This window comes from Eumetopias jubatus, unplaced genomic scaffold, assembly GCF_037043125.1.
Source record: "Eumetopias jubatus isolate StellerSeaLion01/CBP00866 unplaced genomic scaffold, mEumJub1_p1.0 scaffold_13, whole genome shotgun sequence".
NCBI classification, from domain to species: domain Eukaryota; kingdom Metazoa; phylum Chordata; class Mammalia; order Carnivora; family Otariidae; genus Eumetopias; species Eumetopias jubatus.
In genome coordinates, this window is record NW_028274819.1 from 52,251,063 (window position 1) to 52,278,040 (window position 26,978).

General features: G+C 39.4%; 1 protein-coding gene across 1 annotated transcript; it reads left to right on the plus strand.

Annotated features, from left to right (window-relative positions):
• Positions 1-7,058: 7,058 nt before the first annotated feature.
• LOC114218710 (olfactory receptor 51B2-like) lies at positions 7,059-7,993 on the plus strand. The gene is given in 2 exon segments (XM_028115948.2): positions 7,059-7,263; positions 7,266-7,993. Coding segments are annotated over 2 exon segments (933 nt in total).
• Positions 7,994-26,978: the final 18,985 nt, after the last annotated feature.

Sequence of the window (26,978 nt, forward strand, 5' to 3'; positions counted from 1 at the left end):
TTCTAATCTATTTACCTTGGAGTCTCTACCCACTACGGGATGGGTTTCTTGGGAGAACGGACTATATGAGGCCAATGTGGCTTACAATCAAAAGGACTAGCATTCCTGTCATTTAAAAGACACATACTCATTGCTCTGATTCTTAGCCCCTTGCCCCCATCATACTCCCAAGGACATTGACCTTAGTCCTGTTGCTCTGTTTGGTATGTTGGTTTGCTACATACTGTCATTTTCTCATCTGGCAGAATTGTCTTCATGGTTACCTGAGGCTAATGATATTTGAAATAGTTGCAGAGTCTATAAATTGAGAGGGGAATGAGTTAGCTTGCAAGAGCTCCCTGGCATTTTGTGGAAGACAGTTAAACATTTTTTGTATGCCTGAGAGCACATCAGAGATGACAGAGGGTCTTAGACAACCCTACTGGTATTGCATGGTGCTAGAGTGGATCAGAAATAAATGAGAATGAGAACTGGGTGTTATAGGCAACTGATGAATTACTGAACCCTACGTCTGAAACTAATGATGTATTATATGTTGGTTAATTGAATTTAAATTTAAAAAAGAAAGAAATGAGAATAAGATATTCAGAGCAAGAGAGGGCTTGCTGCCAAAACCACCCAAGGCCAAAGAAGAACTTGGATCCTAGCAGATCCCAGTATAGCTAGATGCCCACCATAGATAGATTAATGAGAAGGCTCTGAGTTGCTGATATCTGGTGTCTTCAAACTTAGGGGATGAGGACTTCAAGCCACTACCATAAAATAAAGTTCCATTTCTTGTACACCTGAGTTTTTGTTCTGTGTTCTACAGTTCATAACCTTTACATATGCTTAATGAAAAAGGATATTAGTCAAAGAAGCATTCTAATATGTACACAGGGGCAACATTTTGTCTTATTCTGGACTGAGGGAATGGCGGTGAAATAAACTATTTTCAGGAAATATTGTAATTGTATGGGCTTGAAACACAAAAGATATTTAAGGAAAGTTCTTTTAGGGCCTCCCATGCATTTTATTCCATGCGGGAGTAAACATGATGAGAATCTGTACATCAGCAATATGGGAGGAAAACTTACATTTTATTAGTCCATCAAAAGATAAAGAGGGATAGAGAGAATGATGTACATTCAGCAAAATTCTAGAAAATATGTTGGCAGAGAGAATGCTAATGTATTCATTCAATGAAATTAGTCCATGACATTTTTTTTTCCTGACTGGAGAAGGAATTGCATATCCTTATGTCTTACCGGGATCACTGGAATGGTTTCCTATAAACAACAGATTCTCTTGTAAAGGAAATTATTTCTCCATTGGAAATGGCTATTTATAAAATAATCTGTGAAAACTATTGATTAGGATCTTCCTTCACTGTTTGATTCCATTCTTAATTCACCTAGCTTTTTTTCTCATTTGAGTCTATGAGAGAGAAGAGAATAATAGATCAATTGACCTGTGTAGTCCAGGGAGTTTAAAAATTAAAAAATAAAAGAATATATAACAAGAACTTAAAATCAAGGGAAAAATACATTTAAAAAAATCAAGGCAATGGTGATATAAGTAAGACTAACATAATAAGTGTCTCTAATAGAGTGATACCTAGAAATGAATTAAAAAAAAAACAATGAAATATACAAGGTAATTCCATAGTTATAAACTATTTAAAGAGAATGTAATGGGCATGATCTTTATTTTTTATCATCTGTCTGTGTGCAAAAGTACCTTAAAAATTTAAGATTTCATAGAAATATAGTTACCAATCAATTTTATTATACCATCTTATTATCTATGAAATTATATTCTATCTTTTACAATATATACTGTGTTCTCAAATTTCCCCAAATAAAATGGATAGAGTATATCTAGATATATGGAACAACCATTACATTTAAAAAGGCTAAAACGGTAATCATATTATACCTCTGACTAATCAGTAAATTTACTTGCATCAATTTATTCTTAGGAAATATGGAAAATTTGTAAAAAAAAAAATCACAGGGTGGTAGAAAGAATGTAGTCTTGGAAGAAAGCAGCACATCTACTCTTGCCTCCTTCACTTAAAACCTTTGTGATCTTGAGCAAATCATTTAATATCTGAGCCTCAGTTATCTATCAATTAAGAATAATAAAATGCATGCTATAGGCATTCATATGTCATGTTAATTATATTAATATCATTGTATTGGCAAAGCCAGACATCTAAAAATTTCTACCCATCAGCACTAAAACAGAAGGGAAGAACATTAAGCCAGTAGGAAATCATTTAATATATGATGATTCTTTCACACGATGAAATACATCATTAATATGAATAAAAATTGTAAGTTTTAAATAGCCTTTGGAAATGATAATGTTCCTTCAAGCTTCTCCCTCGGCCACTCCCAGTATAGCTTTCCCCTATGAGGACACCAGGACAACCAGTCCATTGACACTTGTATTTTTGACTCCTTCTTGTCTTCATTTACCTTGACAACGAAGACAGTTTTATTTTCAGTTCTCTGGAAACTCTTATGCCAGTATCCTATGTGTTTTGTGTGTTTCATTGTTTGTTTTGGCTTATTTTAAATTAATCTTAGACATTTTATTCTTTTATACTCGTCCGAAAAAAACTTAACAAAATAAAAGAAATGTAAATATTTTCTTTCTGCTACCCATCATATTCTGCTCTGTTCATTGTGAAGCTGACACAAAAAGGCTAATGATCTAAAAATAAGGTAATTTTTCAGACAAAAGGTTGACTGTCCCCATACACATGGCTTTTAAGAAATTCACTCATGCTCTTTCTGAATCAGCACTTATTTCCGCAAAGGAACAGAAATGACAAAAATACAGTTGGAATTCATAGCTGCAGGATCAACAATGGTACATGTGATCCCTCAGAGAAACTGGTATACCTGTGGTACTTAAGGTAGACAACAGGAAGGACATGCATGGATTTCTTAAACCCTGATGCCGAGGATTCAGAGGAGGGAGGATCACATAACTAAGTCCTGATATTCCACCTCTGCTGGCATCTGAGTTTCCAGTCTTCCTCCCACATCCTTTGGGAGATGCATGAATGACCTGAGGACATTGATTAAGTGGCCCAGCTACTACCAGAAAGATGAAAGAGGGAAGAGAGATCAAGGGGTCTCCAGAGTGGCTGTAAAGCTAACTCCGGGGGAAGTGATTCCTACATATATAAGCTTTCTAATGGGGCCTCCTGAGGGGGCTATGTGAGGGAAACATCTAAACCTGGTCTTCAGAGAAGGCAAGGAACAAGTCCCTATTACAGCAACAAGGCTGGAGTGGATGAGTGCCAGGAACAGAAACAGGGAATGACTCCTTTCCTTTCTGATATTATATACAGTCAAAAGAAGCACTTAAGAAAGTTTTCCAGAGGACTGCATAGAAGGATGCGTGTGCGTACACGTTAGGAACCGCTGTCTTAGAAAGGGCATGTGAGACTCGCTGGGAAAAATAGAAAACCTGAGACTGTCTCTGGCCCATCACTCTTGTACCTATAGAGCTTATACCTCATTCCATTCAGGAGGAAGGGAGTAGATGAAAAGAGCAAATGAGGGGGAGTGGGTCTAACACTCTCCTCTCTGGTCACCTGTGCATTTGTTTTTGTTTTCGTTTTGTTTTTAAAGATTTTATTTACTTATTTGAGAGAGAGAGAAACAGCATGAGAGGGGAGAAGGTCAGAAAGAGAAGCAGGCTCCCCGCTGATTCGGGAGCTCGATGTGGGACTCGATCCGGGGACTCCGGGATCATGACCCGAGCCGAAAGCAGTCGCTTAACCGACTGAGCTACCCACGCGCCCTCACCTTACCTTGGGCCTTTGTGATGGATTCATTACTCACTCTTCCCTTTTGATGTCCATGTACCGTTCCTATCCTTTATTCCTCATACTCCCAAGCCTCCTCTGCGTCTTTCCTGCCCCCATATCTACCGAGAGTCAAGCTGCGCTCTCAGACTGAGCAGTTTGGTCTGTTTCTATGGATCTGTGTGTGTGTGAGTTGTTGTTGTTGTTGTTGTTGTTGTTGTTGTTACAAGTCTAGGAATCCCATTTACCTAGAAAAAGATCATAACATGAAAATCATGGTGGATAAATCATCTAGATGTTTTCAGCATTAGGGACCCTGTTGAGACATTCATTGGCAATACTTTGCATACAATTGCACAGTGATCAAGGCCAGTTACAAACTCTGCTGGTGTGTATTGTGAGATTCTTCAGGACAGAGACTGTGCTCATGAAAAGGTTTTCTCAGCAATCAATATAGTAGCAGTCATGTGGTGTGTGCTCACTCATAATCTGCACATTCTAAATAGTAATCTTTCCACTTGTCCCAGATGATACCGAGGGATGGTGCTTTCACTGGTTATCTGCACCTTCAGGTGTACAGTGTCCTTTAAGGACAGTTCATCAGATATTAATAACACAGTTCCCCCAGGACTTTAGGAAGTCACTAAAGAAAATACATGTCCTGAGTTGGGAACTGCCTATCATTTTCAAGACCGTAGCTTTCCTCTCTACACCTAGACAAATTAATTCTTGTGTACCTGATGTAATTTTCTCAACGTTTGTCAATAAATCAACCCATTTATAGCCAAGCCATATTTATGGAACTTTCGCTACCTAATGCAAGCTTAGGAGGATGCATGAAGTATAGTCCCAGCCCTGAAGAAACTGTCTGTAGTGGCCTCAGTTTGATGACAGTATCTTGTACCCCTGGAAGCCCCACACACCTGCTCCTGGACAAATATCAGGTTTCTCTTTTCATCCTGGACAGGTTTTCCCTTTATTCCAAAGGCTCAGGAACGTGTCCTGGTTTTACATTCTTAGAGCTATCATAGCCTTCTGTGTATCTTATTTTTCTGATGCAAGCCTAGCTATAGAAGAAAATACAGTCCCCCTGTTTCTCATTTTTCTGCTCATAAAAATAGTAAAATCTTATGTCCTTGTTGGTCTTGGACATTTTATTACCAGTTTCCGAAAAGACCTAATTGATTTTTATTTTATTTTATTTATTTATTTGCCAGAGAGAGAGAGAGAGAGAGAGCACATAAGCAGGGGGAGTGGCAGGCAGAGGGAGAAGCAGACTCCCCCGCTGAGCAGGGAGGCAGATGCGGCACTTGATTCCAGGACACTGGGATCATGACCTGAGCCGAAAGCAGATGCTTAACAGACTGAACCACCCAGGTGTCCCAAGACCTAATTAACTTTTAAGGGGAAACTTACAGTCTGGAAATATAGTTTAATGATTCTGAATTACTTTTCTTTAATAAATTAAATTCATGACCTTATGGGGTTTTTTGTTTTTGTTTCTGTTTCATTTTGTTTTGTTTTTGCTATTTTCCCCTTTAGAATAGATATCTCTAATTCACTACCTCTCCCAACACCTTTCTCTTCCTCTGACATGTTGTTTTCTCATCCCTGCTTTTAAACCTCAGGCAGCTTTCAGGGATAGAACAACATTTGTATAGTAATACTAATTTAAACCTGTATATGATTTGACATGCTTTAATTTTAGGGAACTCCTAGAGTTGGTGATTTCTGTCTCGGTGAGTGCCATGCCCATACAGATTTAACTTCAGAGCATTTTCTTTTTCTTTTTTTTTAAAAATATTTTATTTATTTATTTGACAGAGAGACACAGCGAGAGAGAAAGCACAAGAAGGTGGGGTGGGAGAGGGAGAAGCAGGCTCCCCGCCGAGTAGGGAGCCTGATGCGGGGCTCGATCCCAGGACCCTGGGATCATGACCTGAGCTGAAGGCAGATGCTTAACTGACTGAGCCACCCAGGCACCCCTCAGAGCACTTTCTTACACAAGAGTTACATTCTTTGTGAATTGTCCTGATTCTGATTTATTTCTGATATTAGGGACATTTTATGCAGAAGTGTTCTATTTCTGAATTTATGTTGAAGTGAGACTGTAGCATAAAAGGTAATAGGTTCTTTATTTGGGGTTGTTGCCACCAAGAATGTGGAAGTAGTAGAGATGACTGACGTCTTTAGGCTGTAGGAACATTATAATGTGACCAGTCACATGAGCAACAGCTCATCAGAAGTGAGGTATTGAAGGAAAAGGAGCTAACAGGTAAGAGGAGACATAGAGAAAGAATCTGAACATTCAATTAAGTCAAATGATTTGGGAAAGACAAGAAGCAGAAAGAGAACCAGTGAATAAAGCAGCTATGAAAAAAAAATTGCGTGAGGATATTTGACAGGAACAAAGAAACCACCCAGGTGGAAGAATCCAAAAACGTGAATCTCCAAAGATGGAATAGATATGAAATGTTTAGGGCAGTGATTCTCAGATATTCCTGTACACCTGAATCACTTGGGGATTATGATAAAAGGCAAATTTTGGTTCAGTGGGTTGGAGGTAGAGTCTAAGGCCACATGTCTAACAACTCCCTGTGCTTGTTTGTTGCGGCTGGTCTGCGGCCCACACTTCTGGTAGACAAACTCTAAAAAGGGGTAATTAACTAACTGTTGGAGCAACAAAGCAATTAAAAAGGGTGGTGGCCTGTGTTCCATAAAACACCAACATTCAATTTCAAAAACAAACGAAGGCAAGTTTTTCTAACTGACAAGTATGTATTTATCATGATTGTGAAAGATAAAAGCAAAATCAAAGTTAAGTGTGTCCAGAAACTTAGCGGTCATAGCAAGAAAGCAGCTAAGTAAGATTATTATCCACTTGTACTTATTTACCTTATTCATTATTATTATACACTGTTAGTGGAAAAATTTTAAGCATACACACAATAGCTGGACCTGATGTAAGAAAAATTATTGGAAAACGTTTCATTTAATTTGAGAAAATTTTAACTATTAACTGAATATTTTTTTCTACTTAGGGAAAGACTAACATTCTTTATCTCAAGTGTAACCTGCAACCCTCTATTCTTCTTCTGCAGAAAAATACTTGTGGAGTTATAGTTATCATGCCAATTAATTATCTCCAAGTATGAAGATTGTGATTGAGGCTTCTGTGGTATAATACCAGTAAAAAATCTAGGCTCCTGGGTTAAAGGCTTCTAGAAAGCTGCTTTTCACTTGTGGACATAGTATGTGACCCAATACTAGCACTGCCCCCTTTTTGCTGACTGGCTTCCCAGGTCTGGAGGTTGCACATCACTGTATCTCCATCCCCTTCTTTGCAGTCTACGTCTCTGTGCTTCTTGGCAGTGGCATGCTCCTCTACCTCATCAAGGATGACCACAGCCTCCATGAACCCATGTACTATTTCCTTGCCATGCTGGCAGGCACAGATCTGATGTGACATTGACAACAATGCCTACTGTAATGGGGGTCGTATGGATGAGTCACCGGGAGATGAGCCACGGAGCCGGCTTCCTGCAGGCTTATATTACTCACTCCCTTTCTATTATGGAATCAGGTGTCTTGCCTGTCATGGCCTATGACCGATTCATCGCCGTCTGCACCCCTCTGAGGTATAACTCCATTCTTACCAATTCCTGGGTAATGAAACCAGGATTGGGGGTACTAATGAGGGGCTTTTTATCTCTTGTGCCTCCAATCGTGCCACTCTACTGGTTCCCATACTGTCGTTCCCATGTTCTTTCCCATGCCTTTTGCCTCCACCAAGATGTCATGAAACTCGTCTGTGCTGATATTACATTTAATCGTGTGTACCCAGTGATTCTTGTTGCTTTGACTTTCTTCCTAGATGCTTTGATTATCCTCTTCTCTTATATTTTAATCCTGAAGACAGTTATGGGCATCGCCTCTGGAGAGGAGCGAGCTAAGGCCCTTTACACCCGTGTCTCCCATATTAGGTGTGTTCTGGTGTTTTATATTACTGTGATTGGCCTGACTTTCATCCACAGGTTTGGGAAGCATGAACCACATGTGGTCCACATTACCATGAGCTATGTCTACTTTCTGTTTCCTCCATTAATGAACCCCATTATATATAGTATCAAGACCAAGCAAATTCAGAGAAGCATCATTTGCCTATTTTCTGTGCACAGTAGGGCTTGAGCTTTTATTTCATAATCTTGAGATCTTTGGGAGTTTTTCATTTCAGTGTCTTTTTTCAGAGCTAGATGAGATTTTAATTATTACATAAAGCTATAAGTTGACTTGAGCAGATATGTATTCTAATATTATACCTGTATTAGAATATATATATTAGAATAGAATATATATAGATTGTGTTATTAGAATATAATATTATTATATTAGAATATAATATATATATTCTGTGTATGTATTCCAATATATGTATTGGAATGCATATTGGAATAGAATATATAGAATGTTTTATTACAATATATATTATACACATATAATGCTGGTGATCTTGGGAAAATGGGTTATAGGATAGAGGTGGGATGGGGCATTCCAGATCTTGTATGTGAAGAGAGAAGAAGTACTACTTCAGAAAATGTCAGATAAGTGACTAAACATAGCCTGGATCAAAGACAGTTCATCTGAAGGAAGACGTGCAGCTGGAAGTGTATTTTGTGTGTTATATAAATGATAATTAGAATGATCTGTTTTTCATCTTCCCATCTCTATGTTTGAATCTAACTGTAATCCAAATGATGTTGCTCTAAAAGTAAATGAATTTCAGTGAGGAAAACTAGCAAATGTATAGAACTCTAGAAAGCTTACATCTAGAGCTTCACTTTCCCTCAGTATATTAGTGGATTTTCTTAAATGGAAACTGATACAGCTCAAAAGCCAAATAGCAAGCCACCAATTTCCTATCAGCCAGTTGAAGCCAGAACTCCTAGCACACTTTGTTCTCTTCCCAATGGCTGCTGAACACCAACATACTAATTTTTCTTCTTTCTGGCTTTCTACTTCACCTCCCGATATTTTTCTTCTGTAAAAATGGAGTATAGATTTAGATATTTTTTGTTTCCATCTCCCCTTGCTTGCTTCTCTAACATAAAAGAACTCAGGCCTTTTTCACTTGAAATTTTTCTGCTAATCAAGTCAGAAAACCCGGCACAAGTAATGGTATGCACGGATGGAATAGTTTCTTCCCTCCATTTTGTTCAAAATCTTGTAAGGTTTTATGCTGTTCATTTTGGTTGAGTGATGGTGTATTGTCTGTTGTTCATGTTATAGGTGATAATAATTACCTTACCCATCTACTGTTAGTTCTATGCTACTATGTGGAGCTAGACTAGTTATAGGCATGTGACCTAAATATTTCTATATTCTGAAAAGGCTGCTAAGAACCTAGGTTGGCTCTTCTAGTTGGACCCTTCCCAATCCCCTAGTTTCTTATTCAAAGCTTATGTACAGAGCCCATGAAATAACCAGTCCAGTCTAAATTCAGTCTGCCTTACCTAAGAAACTTTCCATACTGATGTCATATCCAGGGAGTAAGGACTCTAAGAATATTCCAGTAATTTCAACATGGAAAAACCTCATCTGCTATTTTCACTAGAAAAAGCCTGTATCAATTGCCTCCAGTCTTACACTTTCATCATCCTTTCCTTAAATGCGTTATATCTGGAGATGCATTCTCTAGCAATGAAGAGCCAGAGGATCTCCAGTGTGGAAAAATACCATTGATAAGACTTACTGTAATATTTAGAAATCTTTATAAGCAAAAGCAGTTGCAAGTTAAAAAAACTGACCCTGGCTTTCTTAAGCTAATAAAGAACATCATTGAAAGAATATTGGGATGACATTCAGAATTCAGCAAGGGCAGCAATTGTGTTCCCCCATCAGCTTATGATATCCCTAAGGATGACTGCCTACCATTCTGCAAACCTCCAAAGCCGTCAATGCAGTTCTTTAGAAAAAGATAAACAATTTTATTTGTGTGGTAAGGGCCGATTTATTTAATCCACGACAGATTTCAATGTCTCAGAGTCACAGCAAACATCCTGTTTCGGGTATTCTTCTTCTTTTTTTTTTTTTTTAAGATTTTATTTCTTTATTTGACAGAGAGAGACAGAGCGAGAGGGGGGAACACAAGCAGGGAAAGTGGGAGAGGGAGAAGCAGGCTTTCCGTGGAGCAGGGAGCCCGATGCGGGGCTGGATCCCAGGGCCCTGGGATCATGACCTGAGCCGAAGGCAGACGCTTAACGACTGAGCCCTCCAGGCGCCCCATGTTTCAGGTATTATTTTAAGAGCTCTCCATGAATCAATTTGTTGCATATTTATATCCACATAGCAGTTCTTGAGATGGGACAAACATATCTAAGCAACACACAGCGTTCAAACACCCTGTTTAGGGACACAGAATTTTTAACAATTTTATTTATGAATAAAAAGTGATAGTTTTACACACTTAATAATTTAAACATGGTGATGAAGATGTTGCAATTTTTCTTTCTTTGCCTTTTCTTTTTTGCCTGAAATCTGAAAAATATATTTTCAATATATTTTGCTAAACCTCTAAAAGTCTTCTTTTTCTGGGTCATATCTTCTTCCCCTTCCTTCATAGGTGGTTTGTGGGCGTAAGCATGAGTCTGCATGCATGGGTGTATATGTGTGTGTAGGGGGGAGAAATCTCTAGAAACACTATGTACCCTTCTGATTCTCTCCAGATCTCACCTTGATCTTTATTTTCTCCATTTGAAAAACAAAGGTATTGTTGCATCTGGTTTTCTCTTTCTCCGTCTTAATTAGCAGACTGAAAAATTGAGTTGTTCAGGATGCAGAACTGTTAACACCCCAAAAGTAACTTTCTCGCACTACCTTGCAGAATTATACATCCCACCTGTAACCCCTGCAAATCACTAATCTGTTTTCTATCACTATCGTTTTCTCTTCTCAAGAATGTCATGTAACAAAAATCAGACTGTGTGCAACTTTTTGAGATTAGTTTCTTTCACTTAGCAATGCCTTTGAGATTCATCTAAGTTGTGTTTACCAATAGTTCATTTTTCCTTAATTGTTGAGTAGTATTTCTTATATGGATATTCCATTATTTGGATGCTGTTTTCCTGGTATTCCCTAATAATTTTCTGTTGGTTACTGTTAGCCTCCAATTATGTTCCATTTTGACCATCCTTTCCCATGTCCATTCTTAAGACATTTCCCTCATGCAGAACTCTACCACATCCAAAGTGTAAATAACTGGATTTTCCTGTCTTTCCATCTCTCTTACTCATACACCTATAGAATTCGCATGTGCCTTGGCATCTCTATATTAGATCTATCATTCTCTTTTCTTTAGTTTCTATCTTGTGAGTGTTCCCTCAGGAGACATCTTCCCCAACCACTCCCTTTATCTGGCTTATTGCTGATCCCCTTGTTGCATTCACTGGCCCTGCCTTCTCTGATAGCTCACTCAAGCCTCTTAGCATATTATCAAAAGCTACCACTACTGAACAGCTGGATCCAAAAGTATTGTTGACATATGGGGCCAGGGAGTAAAACTAGCAAAATAGGGATAATAAGCACAGATACTACACTTAAGATTAAGATTCAACTCCATGACTGTAAATGGGAGATACAGGTATTTCTCTAAAGTGGCTTAGATGTGAAACCTAGATGCTCACATGAGTCCAGGGTATACTGATAATAGAAGAAAATTAGTTATATGTTCAGATCTTACTGTTGTTACTCGATGCCGTGAGAGCTTCATCCTTTTATCTAACTGATCGTCATGTAATTTTCATTATAATTCTTAATCGTCAGATGAAGAGACTGAGATGTAGGTAGATTATCTAGGTAGGTTAAGTATTGTGTCTAAAATCACACAATGTGGAACCTAATTATATGTATCCATACAAACAGAGTTTGTGGTCCAAGTGAGAGAAAAATTTTCTCTCCTTCATGTTCTCATCGGATGAAAACAAATAAAATATTCAATCCATCAATCATGCCTTAAATGGGATTCTGCATGTCTGTTGAAGACTTGGTGGAGGCTTAGATAACTCAAACTGTTGCATCTGAGAGGTGAGTGAAGGTGGGTGACCCTAACAGAAGGGAGAAGGAGATTGGCAAGACTGTGTTTATGAGTATATATAAAATCAACATTAGGCTTGTCTGTGTCAATGGGCTATATTTGTGAATAATATGTATAAGAAAGTGTGCCTGTTCGCTTATAAGTGTTTCAGTATGTCTAGAGGTGTCCACTACTTTGAGTTGCTTTAACATGCCTGGATATCTCTATTTACTTTCTTAAATCTTAATGATAAGTGTGTATCATAGTAAACATCTAACAAATATCTAAGGAATCATTTAACATGGTGCACTCACCAAAATTCATTAAGTGCCTGATATGTACCAGGTCTTATAATGAATACTAGAGAAGTAAAGGGGAAAAAATATAATCCTTAATTTAAAGAGCTGTGTGGTCTAGTTAGGGAGAAAGACATACAAACACAGAACTGATATATGTAGAAATGAACTATAAGAAAATGCAGCATATTTACCAAGAGCCTTTGGGATCATAGAAAGGATGATCAGCTCATATGGCCAAGGGCAGACAAGAGTTAACTAATATGAAGTGACTTCAAAGGAGAAAACGTGCCAGAAATTCCCTTTCCATATATCTTCATGATGTTGTCACGATGGAACAGATGAATGCAACAAATAAATTTTAATAAGTAATATTTATGCTTAATGAGCAATATTTATATTAGATGTTTTAACCTAAATCTGTCTTTGAGTGTTGCAAAGCAGCTGTTAGCCATTGTTAAATATGGATTGAGGTAGGAATCCATACATACAGAAGAATGGAAAGAAGAAAACAGAACAAAGACCTTATAAGACAAAGACCTTACAATCATAAATAGAAATTGAAAAGGGATTAGAAAAACTGACATTTTATGGAAAGTGAGATGGGTAGATAAAATGTGGGTAAAAAGTGCTATTTTGAGGAAAAAGTAAATCTCCATATTCCAAGTTTCTATGTATAAAATAATTAAAATCTATGGCGTTACGTTTTAAGGAGGTAAAGTGTTAGATCAGTATAGGAAAGACATTTGTAACAATTAGAGTTGCATAGTCATAGTAATGGAACAGGTTATCTCATACGCACCACTATGAATGCCCCAGAAAAAGCAGCAAAAATATTAACTAACATCTTAAGGATCTAGGCACAATGTAGAAACTTGTACAAAGCCTCTAAATTTTCTATGAACTCTAAGACTCTCAAATTATTCATCACCTCACTTATGTGCAAATATTTTTGATGCAAATGCTTACATCATAGTCCAGTCAAAAATCTCTGTACATTATTGAAAATTTCCCATTTATAACTTTGTTCTTGCTGCTTCTTTAGGAATAGCCCGCTTTTTAAAAAATTTTTTATTGTTATGTTAATCACCACACATTACATCATTACATCCATGATTCATTGTTTGCGCATAACACCCGGTGCTCCACGCAGAACGTGCCCTCTTTAATACCCTTCACCAGGCTGACCCGTTCCCCCACCCCCTCCCCTCTAGAACCCTCAGTTTGTTTCTCAGAGTCCATAGGAATAGCCCGTTTTTGATCTACCTGATAAAATCACATCCCTTTCCAAAGTCTGCCAGTGTGCTCTCTTCTCTTTTAAATGTCCATCCAACTTTTTTCTGTAGAAGAAACTTAACTCTTCTTTGTCACGTGTGTGTGTGCGTGTGTGTGCGTGTGTGCGTGTATATATTCCAAGTGATTATCACATAGAATACTTATCCATGAAAACTAGGACCTAGTCTTCCAAACCCTTCTAGACTAGACATATTTTAGTATTTGTGGGAAGGAGAGAGCCTCGTCTCATACCCACAGATGAGGCAACTAATAGAGCAGCGTGTCTGTCTGTGGCACATGGTTCCTGCAAGCTCTCAGTCTCCTTGGCATGCTACTGGATGCTCCATGCATATAGGACAAGTGGTTTCTCTTGGAAAAGATGTCACTTTTGCCAGGGTGTTCTCCAGAAGGAACTAATCTCTCTCCCGTTCCAGAGAAAGAGCCAGGTTTAGCCCCTGATGATATGATCTCATCCTTTGATTCCCACCTCTATCCATATGTGATCGTCATGTCCTTGCTCCAATTCCCACACCCTCAACATACACACAAGAATAATTCAAAAGTAATATTGATAATAGTAATAACAATATGATTATTATGACTGATGCTACACACAAGGCATTGCTCTTACATTAATTCATTCACTCTTTACAACAACACTGAGAGTCAGGCATCTGTATCAACCCCATTTCTACAGAGTAGGAGACAGAAGCACAGAGACACACAGTGTTGTCCCGAGATCAAGCAGCTGGTAAATAGCAGAGGGGAAAACTCAGCTCAGGTTGTTAGGTTCTAGAATATGTGCTCTTAACTATTATATAATAATAATACCTGACAAACCATTTTTCAAAGCCTAAGTCACTTGTTCTGGACTAAGACACACTTTGAGGTGAGAGCGGCTGGATTTAGCCACTATTACAGAGTTTGGTGAGCTTTTGGCATGCGTCTCATCCTCACCGCTTATGCATAAAACCTACTTACTTTCTCATGCCTTTGATTTTACAGTTAATACTCCTGTTGCTTTTGGGCATGTGAAGTAATGCTGATTACTCGTGACAAGACGAGAGTGGCAGAGAGAGCACAGATCACTGGGATCTACGTGCTCCTCTATCTTTCCCATCTGCCCTTGCAATTACATTGGCCACATGGCTGGTTCTGACTAAAGGAACTTGAAGATAATCATGTGTCCCTTGAAGATAATCATGTGCCAAGCCAGGGGTATCTTCTCATCATGCGCTCTGTCCTGCCATGTGGCGAGAAGGAAAAGACTGTGAGATGGTGAATTCAAATGCTGGAAAGAGCCTGCATTCCTGTGCCTCTGCTTGGAGGTGAGAACCCAGCAGAACTAACTGATAATTCACACTGAGCAATAACTAAACCTGAATTGTGTGAGAAACTGCCTAAAATTAGTGAAGCAAACCATGTTTCTGATGCACACTTGTATTTGTTTATGGCTTATTTATTTGCTTCTACTTCAGTTCTGTTTTCTGTTAAATGCCATTTCAAATCCTCACCTCGTGGGCTAAGTTAAAGTGACCATCGGTTCCAGACCTCCAAATATGACAGATACTTTCTTAGTTCACTCTCCCAAATTTGCCCATTTCCTCAAGTTCTCCTAGACTGATCATCATTCGTGAATTATAAAGAATCACTGAATGTTTCCCAAATCCATTATTGCATCCTTCTACATCTGACAAGTTAACTGTGACCCAGATCTCTGAGTAGAGTTAAGACAAAGGTCTTAGCTTCTGCAGTGCTTTAACCGACATGCCCATGGTGACTAACACCAACAGTCTTCTACCTCATCCTCGCAACTTCCCTAGTCCTCCCTGCCCGGATCCTATCCCTTCTGGCCAACATCAGGATAGAACCCTTGACTGATGAGCCCATGCTCCTCTCCATGTTGGCTCAGATGGGTCTGATCTTTACTTTCCCACGTCCTTCCCAGTCATAGGGAACCTGTGTTGCTGTGCCTCAGAGTTTGGCTTTTAAGCTTATGTTTACTTATGCTTCGTCTTTGGATTATGTTTACGAAATCCTCTACACTAATGGTCTAATCCTTTGACTGCCAGGTGGCTGTCTCCTACTACGTGTATTGTGCCTCTGTCCTTATTCACAGAGTCAGTCACCTGCCCTTTTGGTGTCACCATCATCTCCGGTTAGGTGCTGTCTGTTCTTTTCTATTATTCTGATCAAATGGCTTTTTGTTTCTTATTCCCACCATCTTTCTCATCTCTCTTACCTCCATCTTCACCTGATCTACTCAGTCTGTACTTTTGTCTGGTCTAATAATTGGTATGGGTTTAAGCTAGTATTGCTCACTGTAATAGGGAATACATTGTCCGTTATTTTTTCCTGTGCACCGACATGGAGAAGTATTCAGTCATTCCACTCTTTGTGAGAAATATCTGTAAACTTTCTAGTTCACTCTGCTATAGCCATTTCAATTTAGACCAGTGAGCACCAGGGTGCCTTCTCAGATTTAACGTCCCACAGTCTAGTGGCCCACACTCAGGAGAATCTGATTAATTACTGTGAAGGATGAGAATGCCAGTGGTAATTGCAAGGATAAAAAATGGATGATTTCAATCAAAATATTATTTTTTCTTATTATTATATTGTATTATGTAATATATAGATTATATTATTATTTAATCTTATATATTATTAATATAATAATTATTTTAATTATTTTAATTATTCTTAAATTAAATTTTAATTAAAATAATTATTTTAATTATTCTAAATAAATAATTATATAATTATTTTATTATATAATATATAGAATATAATATAATGTATTATATTCTCTTACACATACCTGGAAGAACTCTTTTAAAAAAGCAGGCTGCAATTGTTGCTTTGACCACTAGAGGGAAGGAGACACCCATGAAGTTAAGACGCCAAGATTGGTGGAGCCTCACAGGAGGGAAGGGGTCTCTTGACTGAAGGTGGGAGCCCCCACCTTGCAGAGATGGGACATGTGGGCGCCCTGTCACTTTCCCTTTTTCCCAGTTATATCACCCGAAAAAACGTCTACATTCCCTTCTTCATATCTAATAGTAAAGCAAAGGAGAGTAAAATGTCAGCTTGGATTTTCAAAATGTCAGACTTTCCAAAATGATTTTAGATACTAGTGTGTATTTATCCTAGGATTACAGAAAGGATAACATTACCTCCAACTTAATATAATGGAAATAATTTTTTTTTCAAGAGATAAAGAAACAAATATTAAATCTCCTTCCCCACTCCTCCACTCCTCTTTCCTTCACTCCCTCCCTCTCACCCACCAGCTTCCTCCCTGTTATCAGAAATATTTTTGGAAGGACTCACATCAGACAGCTAAAGCTGGTTACCTTCAGGGAGAAGAATGCTGTTAGAAAGTAGGGTTAGGGTATCTTGGTGGTGCAGTCCCTTAAGTGCCTGACTTGTTTTTGGCTCAGGTTATCAGGGTCATGACATTTAGCCCTGCACAGGGCTCTCCACTCAGTGCAGAGTCTGCTAAAGTTTCTCTCTCCCTCTCCCTCTGCCCTGCCCCCCCCACCCCGTGCACACTCTCTCTCTCTCTCTCAAATAAATAAATAAATCTTAAAAAAAGAAGGTAGGCTTGCATGGGTCCTTTCAATTTTTAGTTTGTATGTATCTGTATTGTTGGAGTATTATATAAGATAAATAAAATAATATTCTAGCTATATAATGTTCAAATATTTCCTTACATAATCCGACTTATAGTTTATTCCCTCGGAAAAGGAGGATAAATACTTGCTGTATAGTGTATTAATGATTAAATAAGATAAGGTCAGACTGACTCCTAGACTGTGCTTAAAAATATATATTAAAAAGTGACATCATAAAGACAGTATGGTACTGGCACAAAAACAGACACATAGATCGATGGAACAGAATAGAAAACCCAGAAATGGACCGTCAACTAATTTTTGACAAAGCAGGAAAGAATATCCAATGGAAAAAGGACAGTCTCTTCAATAAATGGTGTTGGGAAAATTGGACAACCACATGCAGAAGGATGAAACTGGACCATTCCCTTACCCCATACACTAAAATAAACTCAAAATGGATGAAAGACCTAAACATGAGACAGGAATCCATCAAAATGCTAGAGGAGAACACAGGCAGCAACCTCTTCAACCTCGGCTGCAACAACTTCTTCAAAGGCAAGGTAAACAAAAGCAAAAATGAACTATTGGAACCTCATCAAGATAAAAAAGCTTTTGCACAACAAAGGAAACAGTCAACAAAACTAAAGGTAACCGACAGAATGGGAAAAGCTATTGCAAATGTCTTATCAGATAAAGAGCTAGTATCCAAAATCTATAAGGAACTTAATCAAACTCAACATCCCCCCCAAAAAATAAAATTCCAGTCAAGAAATGGGCAGAAGACATGAACAGACATTTCTCCAAAGAAGACATACAAATGGCCAACAGACACATGGAAACATATTCAACGTCACTAGGCACCAGGGAGATACAAATCAAAACCACAATGAGATATCCCCTCACACCAGTCAGAATGGCTAAAATTAACAAGTCAGGAAACGACAGATGTTGGTGAGGATGCAGAGAAAGGGGAACCCTCCTACACTGTTGGTGGGAATGCAAGTTGGTGCAGTCACTCTGGAAGACAGTGTGGAGGTTCCTCAAAAAGTTGAAAATAAGAGCTACCCTAAGACCCAGCAATTGCACTATTAGGAATTTATCCAAAGGATATAAATATAGTGATTGGAAGGGGCACAAGCACCCCAATGTTTATAACAGTAATATCCACAATAGCCAAACTATGGAAAAGGCCCAGATGTCCATCAACAGATGAATGGATAAAGAAGCAGTGGTATATATATATATATATATATAAAGGAATATTACTCAGCCATAAAAAAATGAAATCTTGGGGTGCCTGGGTGGCTCAGTCTATTAAGCATCTGACTTCGGCTCAGGTCATGATCCCAGGGCTCTGGGATCGAGCTTCACATGGGGCTCCCTGCTCAGTGAGGAGCCTGCTTCTTTCTCTGCTTCTGCCTGCCACTCCCCTTGCTTGTGCTCCCCCTCTCTTTCCTTCCCTCTCTCTCTGTGTGTCAAATAAGTAAGTCAAATCTAAAAAAAAAAAAAAATGTAATCTTGCCATTTGCAGTGACATGACTGGAACTAGAGGGTATTATGTTAAGTGAAATAAGTCAGTCAGAGAAAGACAAATACCATATGATTTCACTCATATGGGGAATTTAAGAAACAAAACAGATGAATATGCGGGAAGGGAAGGAAAAATAAAATAAAATGAAAACAGAGAGGGAGGCAAGCCATAAGAGACTCTTAACTATAGGAAACAGAGTTGCTGGAGAGGAGGTGGGTGGGGGGATGGGGTAACTGGGTGATGGGCCTTAAGGAGGGCACTTGATGTAATGAGCACTGGGTGTTGTATAAACTGATGAATCACAGAATTCTACCTCTGAAACTAATAATACAGTATATGTTAATTAAGTTGAATTTAAATACTTTTTCAAGTGACATTTATAGGGCTCTAAGTTTATGCTAGACACTATAATAAGTCCATTGATTCATTCATTCATTAGGGTCTAATTTAAACACTAGAAGCAGACACTTATCTTGATTTCATGCTGGAGACTTCCAGACTCATAGAAGTTAATTAAGTTGCCCAATGTCATAAATATGTTCCAAAGACTGAACTCATACTGTGGTTTGTCTAATTTTAGATACCACCTTCCTACACACGGCACTATTCTTATATTTTAAAAATTATTATTCTCTGGTTATTATGAGGACAGGGAAACACAGAGAAGGCAGAGTGTATTCCCCCCAGTCTCAAAATTAAGTTAAGCAGCTGACAGAGACTTACAGGCCAATCTGGGGACCGCAGGAGGTAGCAGAGTTGTACTTCTACTTTAGTTCCACACTCGAACACACACACACTTGAGCATTTAGATACTATACTCCACTCTGGCCTTTTTGTTTATATTTATTTATATTTGTTTATACTACACTCTGGCTTTTTTGTTTATATTTATGAATCACAAATGAGCGAGTGAATGGATAGATAGGTAAATGAATAGATAAAGTAAATGTTTCCCTTCATGATTGGCTGTGCACCCTGTTGGAAATGTACCTGTTCCATATGGGATACCTGGCTTTGTTTACTTCCTCAGTGCATAGGTTAGATTCTGATGTCCAAAATAGTCTAAAGATGGGAAAAATCAGTTTCTGACCCAAAACTAGTGTTTCATGGACAACTGGACTAAACGGGTGCAGAAACATGTTAATAGGAAATGAACACTAATATCTTCTCATTTCCCTGAATCTGATCCCCGCCTCTCAGCCCTTTCAGACCCCCTCCTACTGCACCAAGCCTGGCAAGTAGGCAGGAGAGCTGAACTTGGGAAACCAAGGAGAGAAGTATGCTGACCCCCAAAGACACAGACCCAAACGTCTCAAGTCTTCACTAACCCTGCAGGTGGGCAGGGGTCACCTCTCTGCTGGCTTCAGGGAAGGGGATAAGGACTAGCCTGCACTTTTATTCCGAGGCAGTACTGACCTCCAGGCAGTACCCTTTTGGGACCACTAGTTCTTTGCAGAGATTTCTACCTGAGGACAGCTAACTAGCAAGTAGAGGGCCTCTGACTACACCCTGTCAACCCAGGCTCCACTGCTGGAAAGATCCGAGTTCCTGTTTGTGATTTAAGCTCTTTTTGGTTATAGAAAATCAAATTCTCACCTCCCTCCCCACCCACACTAGGCATTGGAATGTTAATTCTGTAAGGTCTACTCTCTACTCTCCCTCAGGCAGGTTAAGGAATTGTTCATTAAAATACTCTGAGATGCCTTTCCTTGATTTTCTCCCATGTATCAGGCATAGGACTATGTGCTATATATATATAATGACAACATTTGGTTAGTTTTTATTGTTTTTTTATTGATAAAAAACTGAGGCTTAGAGATAATAGCTTTTATTTTCTGAACTCATAGAGACGTCTTTTATTGCCCATAATGTAATTTTCCTGACACTAACAATTAAAAGCTATTGTGAATTTACAGAAACACAATAAAGCTGTGAAATTAAGTCTATCGCCAATTTATGGGGGGAAAAAAAAAAATGAAAACCCAAACATGTTTTTCTCCCACTAAGCCACTGAATCAAGAGAAAGAGGAAAACACTGAAAGTAAATTTCTCAGTGATTCCTGACTATTATGCAAACACAGGTTTGTGGACCTGGGAGGCAGCCGTGTGGGGCGGGATGAGGTTTGGATGGGATGGCATATAGTTTGATGGCCTTACCATCACTTTTAGAGCAAGAGAGCTCTGTGGGCTCACACAAAAGGGGCTGCAGGGTATACATAGACCTCTAAGTGTTGTTTCTTTCCTCGGCGGAGAAGAGTCGTAGCCTGAGTTTATGGACTCTGAGCCCTTTGTCCTTTCTCCCACTCAGCATCCAGGTCAGAAGGACATGGCTTGTCCTCCCCTGTGCTAGGCTGACTCAGCCATGGGAGGAGGCCCTGCCAAGGCTCCGATAGCCCTATCTCTAGGGCCAGGACCCAGGACGGGCAGCCTCTCCCTCCCAGTCCCAGAGTACGGTTTGCTTATTTATACATTTAAATTATATATTTATTTTTAAAGAAATAACCAGAAGCCCGCCCAGCCTTGGCTCTGGCATGGAAACCACCTAAGATATTTTAGATTCCATCCGTTCCTTCTCTCTGAATGAGCAAAGGGGCTCAGGAGACCAAGTGAGGAGCTTCAAGTCTTAGCCCGGGCATATCCACAGCAAATTAAATCATAGTGAGAAAGTTCCGCCTTTCTCTGAGCTTCAGTTTTCTCTTCTGTAAACAGCAGGCTAGAGGAAATGGCCCTTCTTCCAACACAGAATTTCTGTTGATTAAATTCATAAGTTTCCTCAACTTCTAAACCAGGTATGTCACTGAACCCACTACTGTTCAATGAGCAGGATGCCCCCAGGGCCTCTCACTCAGCTGTGACATTCTCTTCCTTAACCAGGTCCACTGAGTACGAGCTGTGTGTGTGTGCGGGCTCATGTCTGAAGAGAGGGTGCCCCTCTTCCTTCTGTTCCCATACACCTCTAGGAAAGAATGTGACACCTTCCTTACATAAGTTTCCCACTAACCCATTTCAGAAATTCAAACCCTTTGCTGCAGTGAAGTCCTAGACAGTGGAGAGCAGTGGTTAAGAGCAGGGGCTCTGGGGCCAGACCACCTGCGTGGCTGGCAACTCAGCACTTGTACTGGTTGGATTGCTCAGTTCTCTCATCTGTAAAATGGGGTTTTAACACCTTCATAAGATTGCGGTGACACTGAGGAAATTTACGCAAATATTTAAAAGTGCTGTCTTTTATATGCTAAGTACTCTAAAGTGTTTGCTACTTTTATTGTGTCTAACTAGAATCATTCTTGCTACAGGGAAAGCCGTTTTATTCTGCACTGTACATCAGTTCATTTATAACAATAATAGTAATTTAAACACTGACATTAATTGAAGGCTTACTTGTGTGCCAGGCACTATGGTAAGTACTGGGCATGACATATCATTTAGCTCATTTCTCTGAAGTCAGGAACGAGTAGACCAAGGGGAATTGTGGTGGCTGTGGTCACTGTCTTCAGGTAGATATTTGGCTTTGTGAATTCAAGGACTGTGGCTCTCCAGTTCTCTCTGATGCCTCCAACACTTGTATAGCACATGCAATTTGTGTTTACCAAATGTATGAATGTTCCAATATGGAAAAATTATCTTTTGGAACACAGATTTGAGTTATACTATGTGACATAAGATGAAGGGATTTTTATTCATGTAAGAACTTCATAAATATAAAATCATCTAACAACAACAAGGGCTCAGGGGAAAAGCCATGGGCTCCTCCCCATGAGAGAAAGTGTGTCACCATGACTGTGTAACTATGACAGAGGTGTTTCCAAGGGGATTCCTGACTTAAGCAGAAGGTTGGTCTTGATGAATTCCTCCATTCACGTAGCCCTGTGGAGGCCTATGCCATTACATTTTATTCTCCATTTCCCTGTCATATAAACAGTGATGAACACACGTGAAAGGAAACTCGCCCCGTAGTTTTGATTGGGGGAGATCAATCAGATGATCAAGCGTATGTGTTGAGGCAAATGGGAAAGCAGAGCAAGAAAGAGTTCTGAGTGCAGCAAAATAAATAAATAAATAAATAAATAAATAAATAAATAAATAAATAAACAATAATAAAATAAAACTAAAAAACAAAACGACAACAACAAAAACCCGCAATGCTCCCTCCCCACTCAGGGATCCAAGAGATGGGAATTTAGGGCTTTGTGAAGCCTGGCCTAAAATCAGGAGCCCCAAAGGATATGAAGAGGACAGAGACCCAGTGTCCACACTGAGCAAGGTTCCTTCATGTGGCAGGGAGCCCCCTGCCAACTTCTAGAGACCCTCTCTTCACTCTGTCCTATCAGAATTTCCTCACCTCCATCCAGGAACTGTTTTCCACAATCTATGACCCTGTTAGTTCAAGGAGTTCCCCATGAGGGGACCCTCCAGGCACCTAGAGCTGGACGGCAAGTTCCTACACTCAGCATCCAGGAGGCCCTGAATCCAGTTGTTCAGTGTTCCTTCCTTGGCTCCTGTCATTGACTTTGACCCTCCCTCCCCTCCCTGAAGCCACTAAGATGGTCCTATTTGGTAAGCATGGTTCTCTAAGAAATACCTCTTTTGTTAATAGTTTATCCCCAAGTCCCCCTCTAAATATATGGAATCACTGTAAGTAATAAAAGGAATCACGATAATGAACAGAGCATGAAGGGGAATGAAGCAGAGTTAGGAGATGGAGTAGGAGAGTCATGGGAGAAGAAAGACAAGATTAGTGGATGATAAAGTCTGTAACTTATTGAGATCTTTTGTGTTCTAAAGTCTAATCAATGAAGTTACTGCTTTGAAGACAGTGTGTCATATTTCCTTCCATCCATATCAACTCTCTAAGGTAATGTAATTATTATCCCTATTTTTAGATGACAGGACTAAGCTCAAAAGAGTCAAGGCATTTGCCTGAGGTCAGACATGTAAGAGGCAATGCTTGTTCTTGGACCCAAGTCAAGCTCAGTCTACTGTTCATAAGCCCTTTGCTGAACTGATGAGCACCATGAAGCAGATGGGCCCAGGAGAGCAGGGAAATAGCCTGCGGAGGAAGGAGAAAGGATGGAGAGGTCAATGACTATAAATTTGGAAGCAGGAGTCTTTTAGGGTTTAAACTTCAGTGAACTTTGACTCAGCAAACTCAAGGTCCCCGCAAGGGCTTTGAGAGCTGGTGTGCAAGATGTGTTTATCAGAGGTTGCAGAGAGGGCAGGACTAGCTGCCAGCTATCAGGGACCAGAAGGGCTACAGGTCTGTGGGCTCAGATAGGTGGCCAACTCAGGTTGGTGGCTCTGGGTGGAGTCCGGGACTCTCATAGGAGATAGACTGCAAGTTCAGGAGGAAGCATGGGATGGGGTAGAGAGGCACAGCATGGCAGCATTTTATATTCTACTGCCACATAAGATTCCCCATATCTTCCTCTAGGCACAAATGCTTTGACTCTTCTGAGCTCAGTTTTGACATCTGTAAAATAAAGGCAATAATTGTATCTATCTTATGGGATTATTATGAAGATCAATAGAGATGTGCACAGTCTGGACTGGTGGCAGAGATTCAGGCCAGAGCTATAGGTTCCCTAGGGACCAGATGGCTCCATGCAAAAGGAAAGTTCTAGAAAATAACACCAACCACTTTTAAAGATGTGGAAGCAATGTCGGAGCCCAATATTTAATTTTTAGCAGTGGTCTGAGATGTACAACAGAAGCCTATCCCTTCCTCAGTAAGACCATCCTCCCAGTATGGCAGTCCAAGTCCAGAGCTTAGTTTTAAGGGATGAATACTTGAAGCCGCAGGGCACACAGGAAGCCAGCTGACAGCAACTTTGCAGTTGAAGAAACCCTCACTTCACTGGGAGCATGTACAACTCGAGGTTCTGAAGCATAAGAGGTCCACTAAAAATCTGACCAGGAGTTGAGCAGGAAATAGGTTGATTAAGGGACCAGAAACCACAGGAGAGACACATAAAGAAATAGAGGAAATGTAGACTACAGCAAAATGAAAAGAGAATGGGAATTAATACTTCCCTGAAATCTTTCTCTAGGTCAGGTGCCATTCTAAGATATTTAAATAGTCTCATTTAGTATGATAGTTCTGCAAAGTATATAAAATATATTATAATTCATTCTAATGATAAGTAATATTTATTGAGTAATATTTCCTAACTCTATACTAAGAATAATTGAAGTTCGGGTGCCTGGGTGGCTCAGTTGGTTAAGCGACTGCCTTTGGCTCAGGTCATGATCCTGGAGTCCCGGGATCGAGTCCTTCATTGGGCTCACTGCTCAGCAGGGAGTCTGCTTCTCCCTCTGACCTTCCTCCCTCTCATGCTCTCTCTCTACCATTCTCTCTCTCTCTCAATAAATAAATAAAAATCTTAAAAAAAAAGAATAATTGAAGTTCATGGTATGGATTAACTTAGTTTATCTTTACACCAATATTCGAATTGGATTAATGTCTCTAAATTAAAAGGCACAGAAAATGTCTTGAAGGCACTTAGCTAATAAGTAGTCAATTTGTGATTTGAACCCAGGTAGTCGGGGCTCTCCTACTGTCTACATTGCATTGCCTCTCTCTAGGTGTGGGGGGTTGACAGACAGAGATAAAATAATCGTGCCAGCTCACAGAGCCAGTAAGAGGTGAGGCTATATGTAGGCCCAGTTCTGCTACTGTGGAAGACCATGCCCATTCGATAGCAAAATACCTATACAGACACCCACTGTGGACTCAGGAAACACAAGTGGGTACTTCTGACCCCTGCTTCCCACTTCCACACCTCGCAGATTAGAGATCAGGGTTTGAGCCACAGTTGCATACTATACGTCCTCAACATTGTTGCATCTCCTTAGGAAAGTTTCAAAGAGAGAGAAATAAAGAAAAAATTGGAAACAAGTTGACAATAAAAAACTAATGATGTAATGTATGGTGATTAACATAACATAATAAAATTAAATTAAAAAAAAAATTAAAAAAAAAAGAGGTCCTAGCTTGGATTACAGAGATTGTCAGATTATAGGTTATAGGTAGGTCCCTGAGAACACTAGAGACCCATATCTGCCCAAATGACCCCTTGACCCCCTAGGCCAAGCTGCAAGTTTGGTTGAGGAACACAGTGTTCATGTATTATATTCTTCCATTACTCCTCAGGCCTAACCCACTGCCTCTTTCTTTGTCCTGCAGTAACCTGGAAACTCACTGCCCCAAACAAGTCTGTGTGACATTCTAACTAGTGCCAAGGACTGAGGACACAAAACCATGCTAGGGGTAGTGCTGTGGTGATGAGTTAGGAATACAAACAATGAGATTGTCTGCAAGTTCCCTGCACCTCCCTTTACAGTGACTGACAAGAGTTTTCCCAAATGTTACCAGAGCAAGACCCTGTTCTGTATGTTAACTTCTCCAAAATCAGTCTGGCCTTCACATTGTCTTTCTCATCTGTAGGCAGGAGAGAAGAACTCAGCATTAGTCTTTTAGAAGTCCTTAGAGCATCTGTGTTGGGCTAAGCTCTCCTGCTTTTTCTCTCTCAAAAATCAGCCATCAGTGTTTTTTCACTTAAGGTCTTCCATTGCCTGGGGAGACACTCACTGGTCCAAGGACAACTAGGGGGGAAGGAGTATGACAGGGACAGAAAGTAAAGGGAATGGGTAAAGGGGAGGGTCAGAGAAGGAGAAGGTAGACCAGAAGTTGCAACATGATGGCCTATTGTCTAAATATCCCAATAGAATTGTTTGGGGAGGTCTGAAGAGTGTTTCAAAATAAATTAAATCAGTTGCCAAGATTGAAAATCAAGAAATGCCAGACATAAAGGAAGAAAGGCACGATCTCATTTATATATGGACTCTAAAAACAATTGAATATATAGAAGCAGAGGGTAGAACAATGGTTACTGGGCTGGGGTGGGGGGAAGGAAATGTGGAGATGTTGGTCAAAGGGTACAAAGTCACAGTTATATAAGATGAAGAAGTCTGGTGATCTAATGTACAGCATGATGTATACAGTTAGTAATAACCGTATTGAATACTGGTAATTTGCTCAGAGTAGATTTCAGGTGTTCTCATCACACACCAAAAAAAAAAAAAAGGTAACTCTGAGGAAAAGATGTTAATTAGCTTGACTGTGGTAATCATTCATTTCACTATGTACATGTATATCAAATCATCTTATATATACACAATTTTATAATAAATACATACAATTTTATTTAAAAAATAAAAGTAAAGGAAAAGAAAGGAAGGAAGGAAGGAAGGAAGGAAGGAAGGAAGAAAGAAAGAAAGAAAGAAAGAAAGAAAGAAAGAAAGAAAGAAAGAAAGAAAGAAAGAAAGAAAGAAAGAAAAAATAGCTTCAAAGTATCTGTACTTCCAATCATCCTTTGAAAGTAAGATG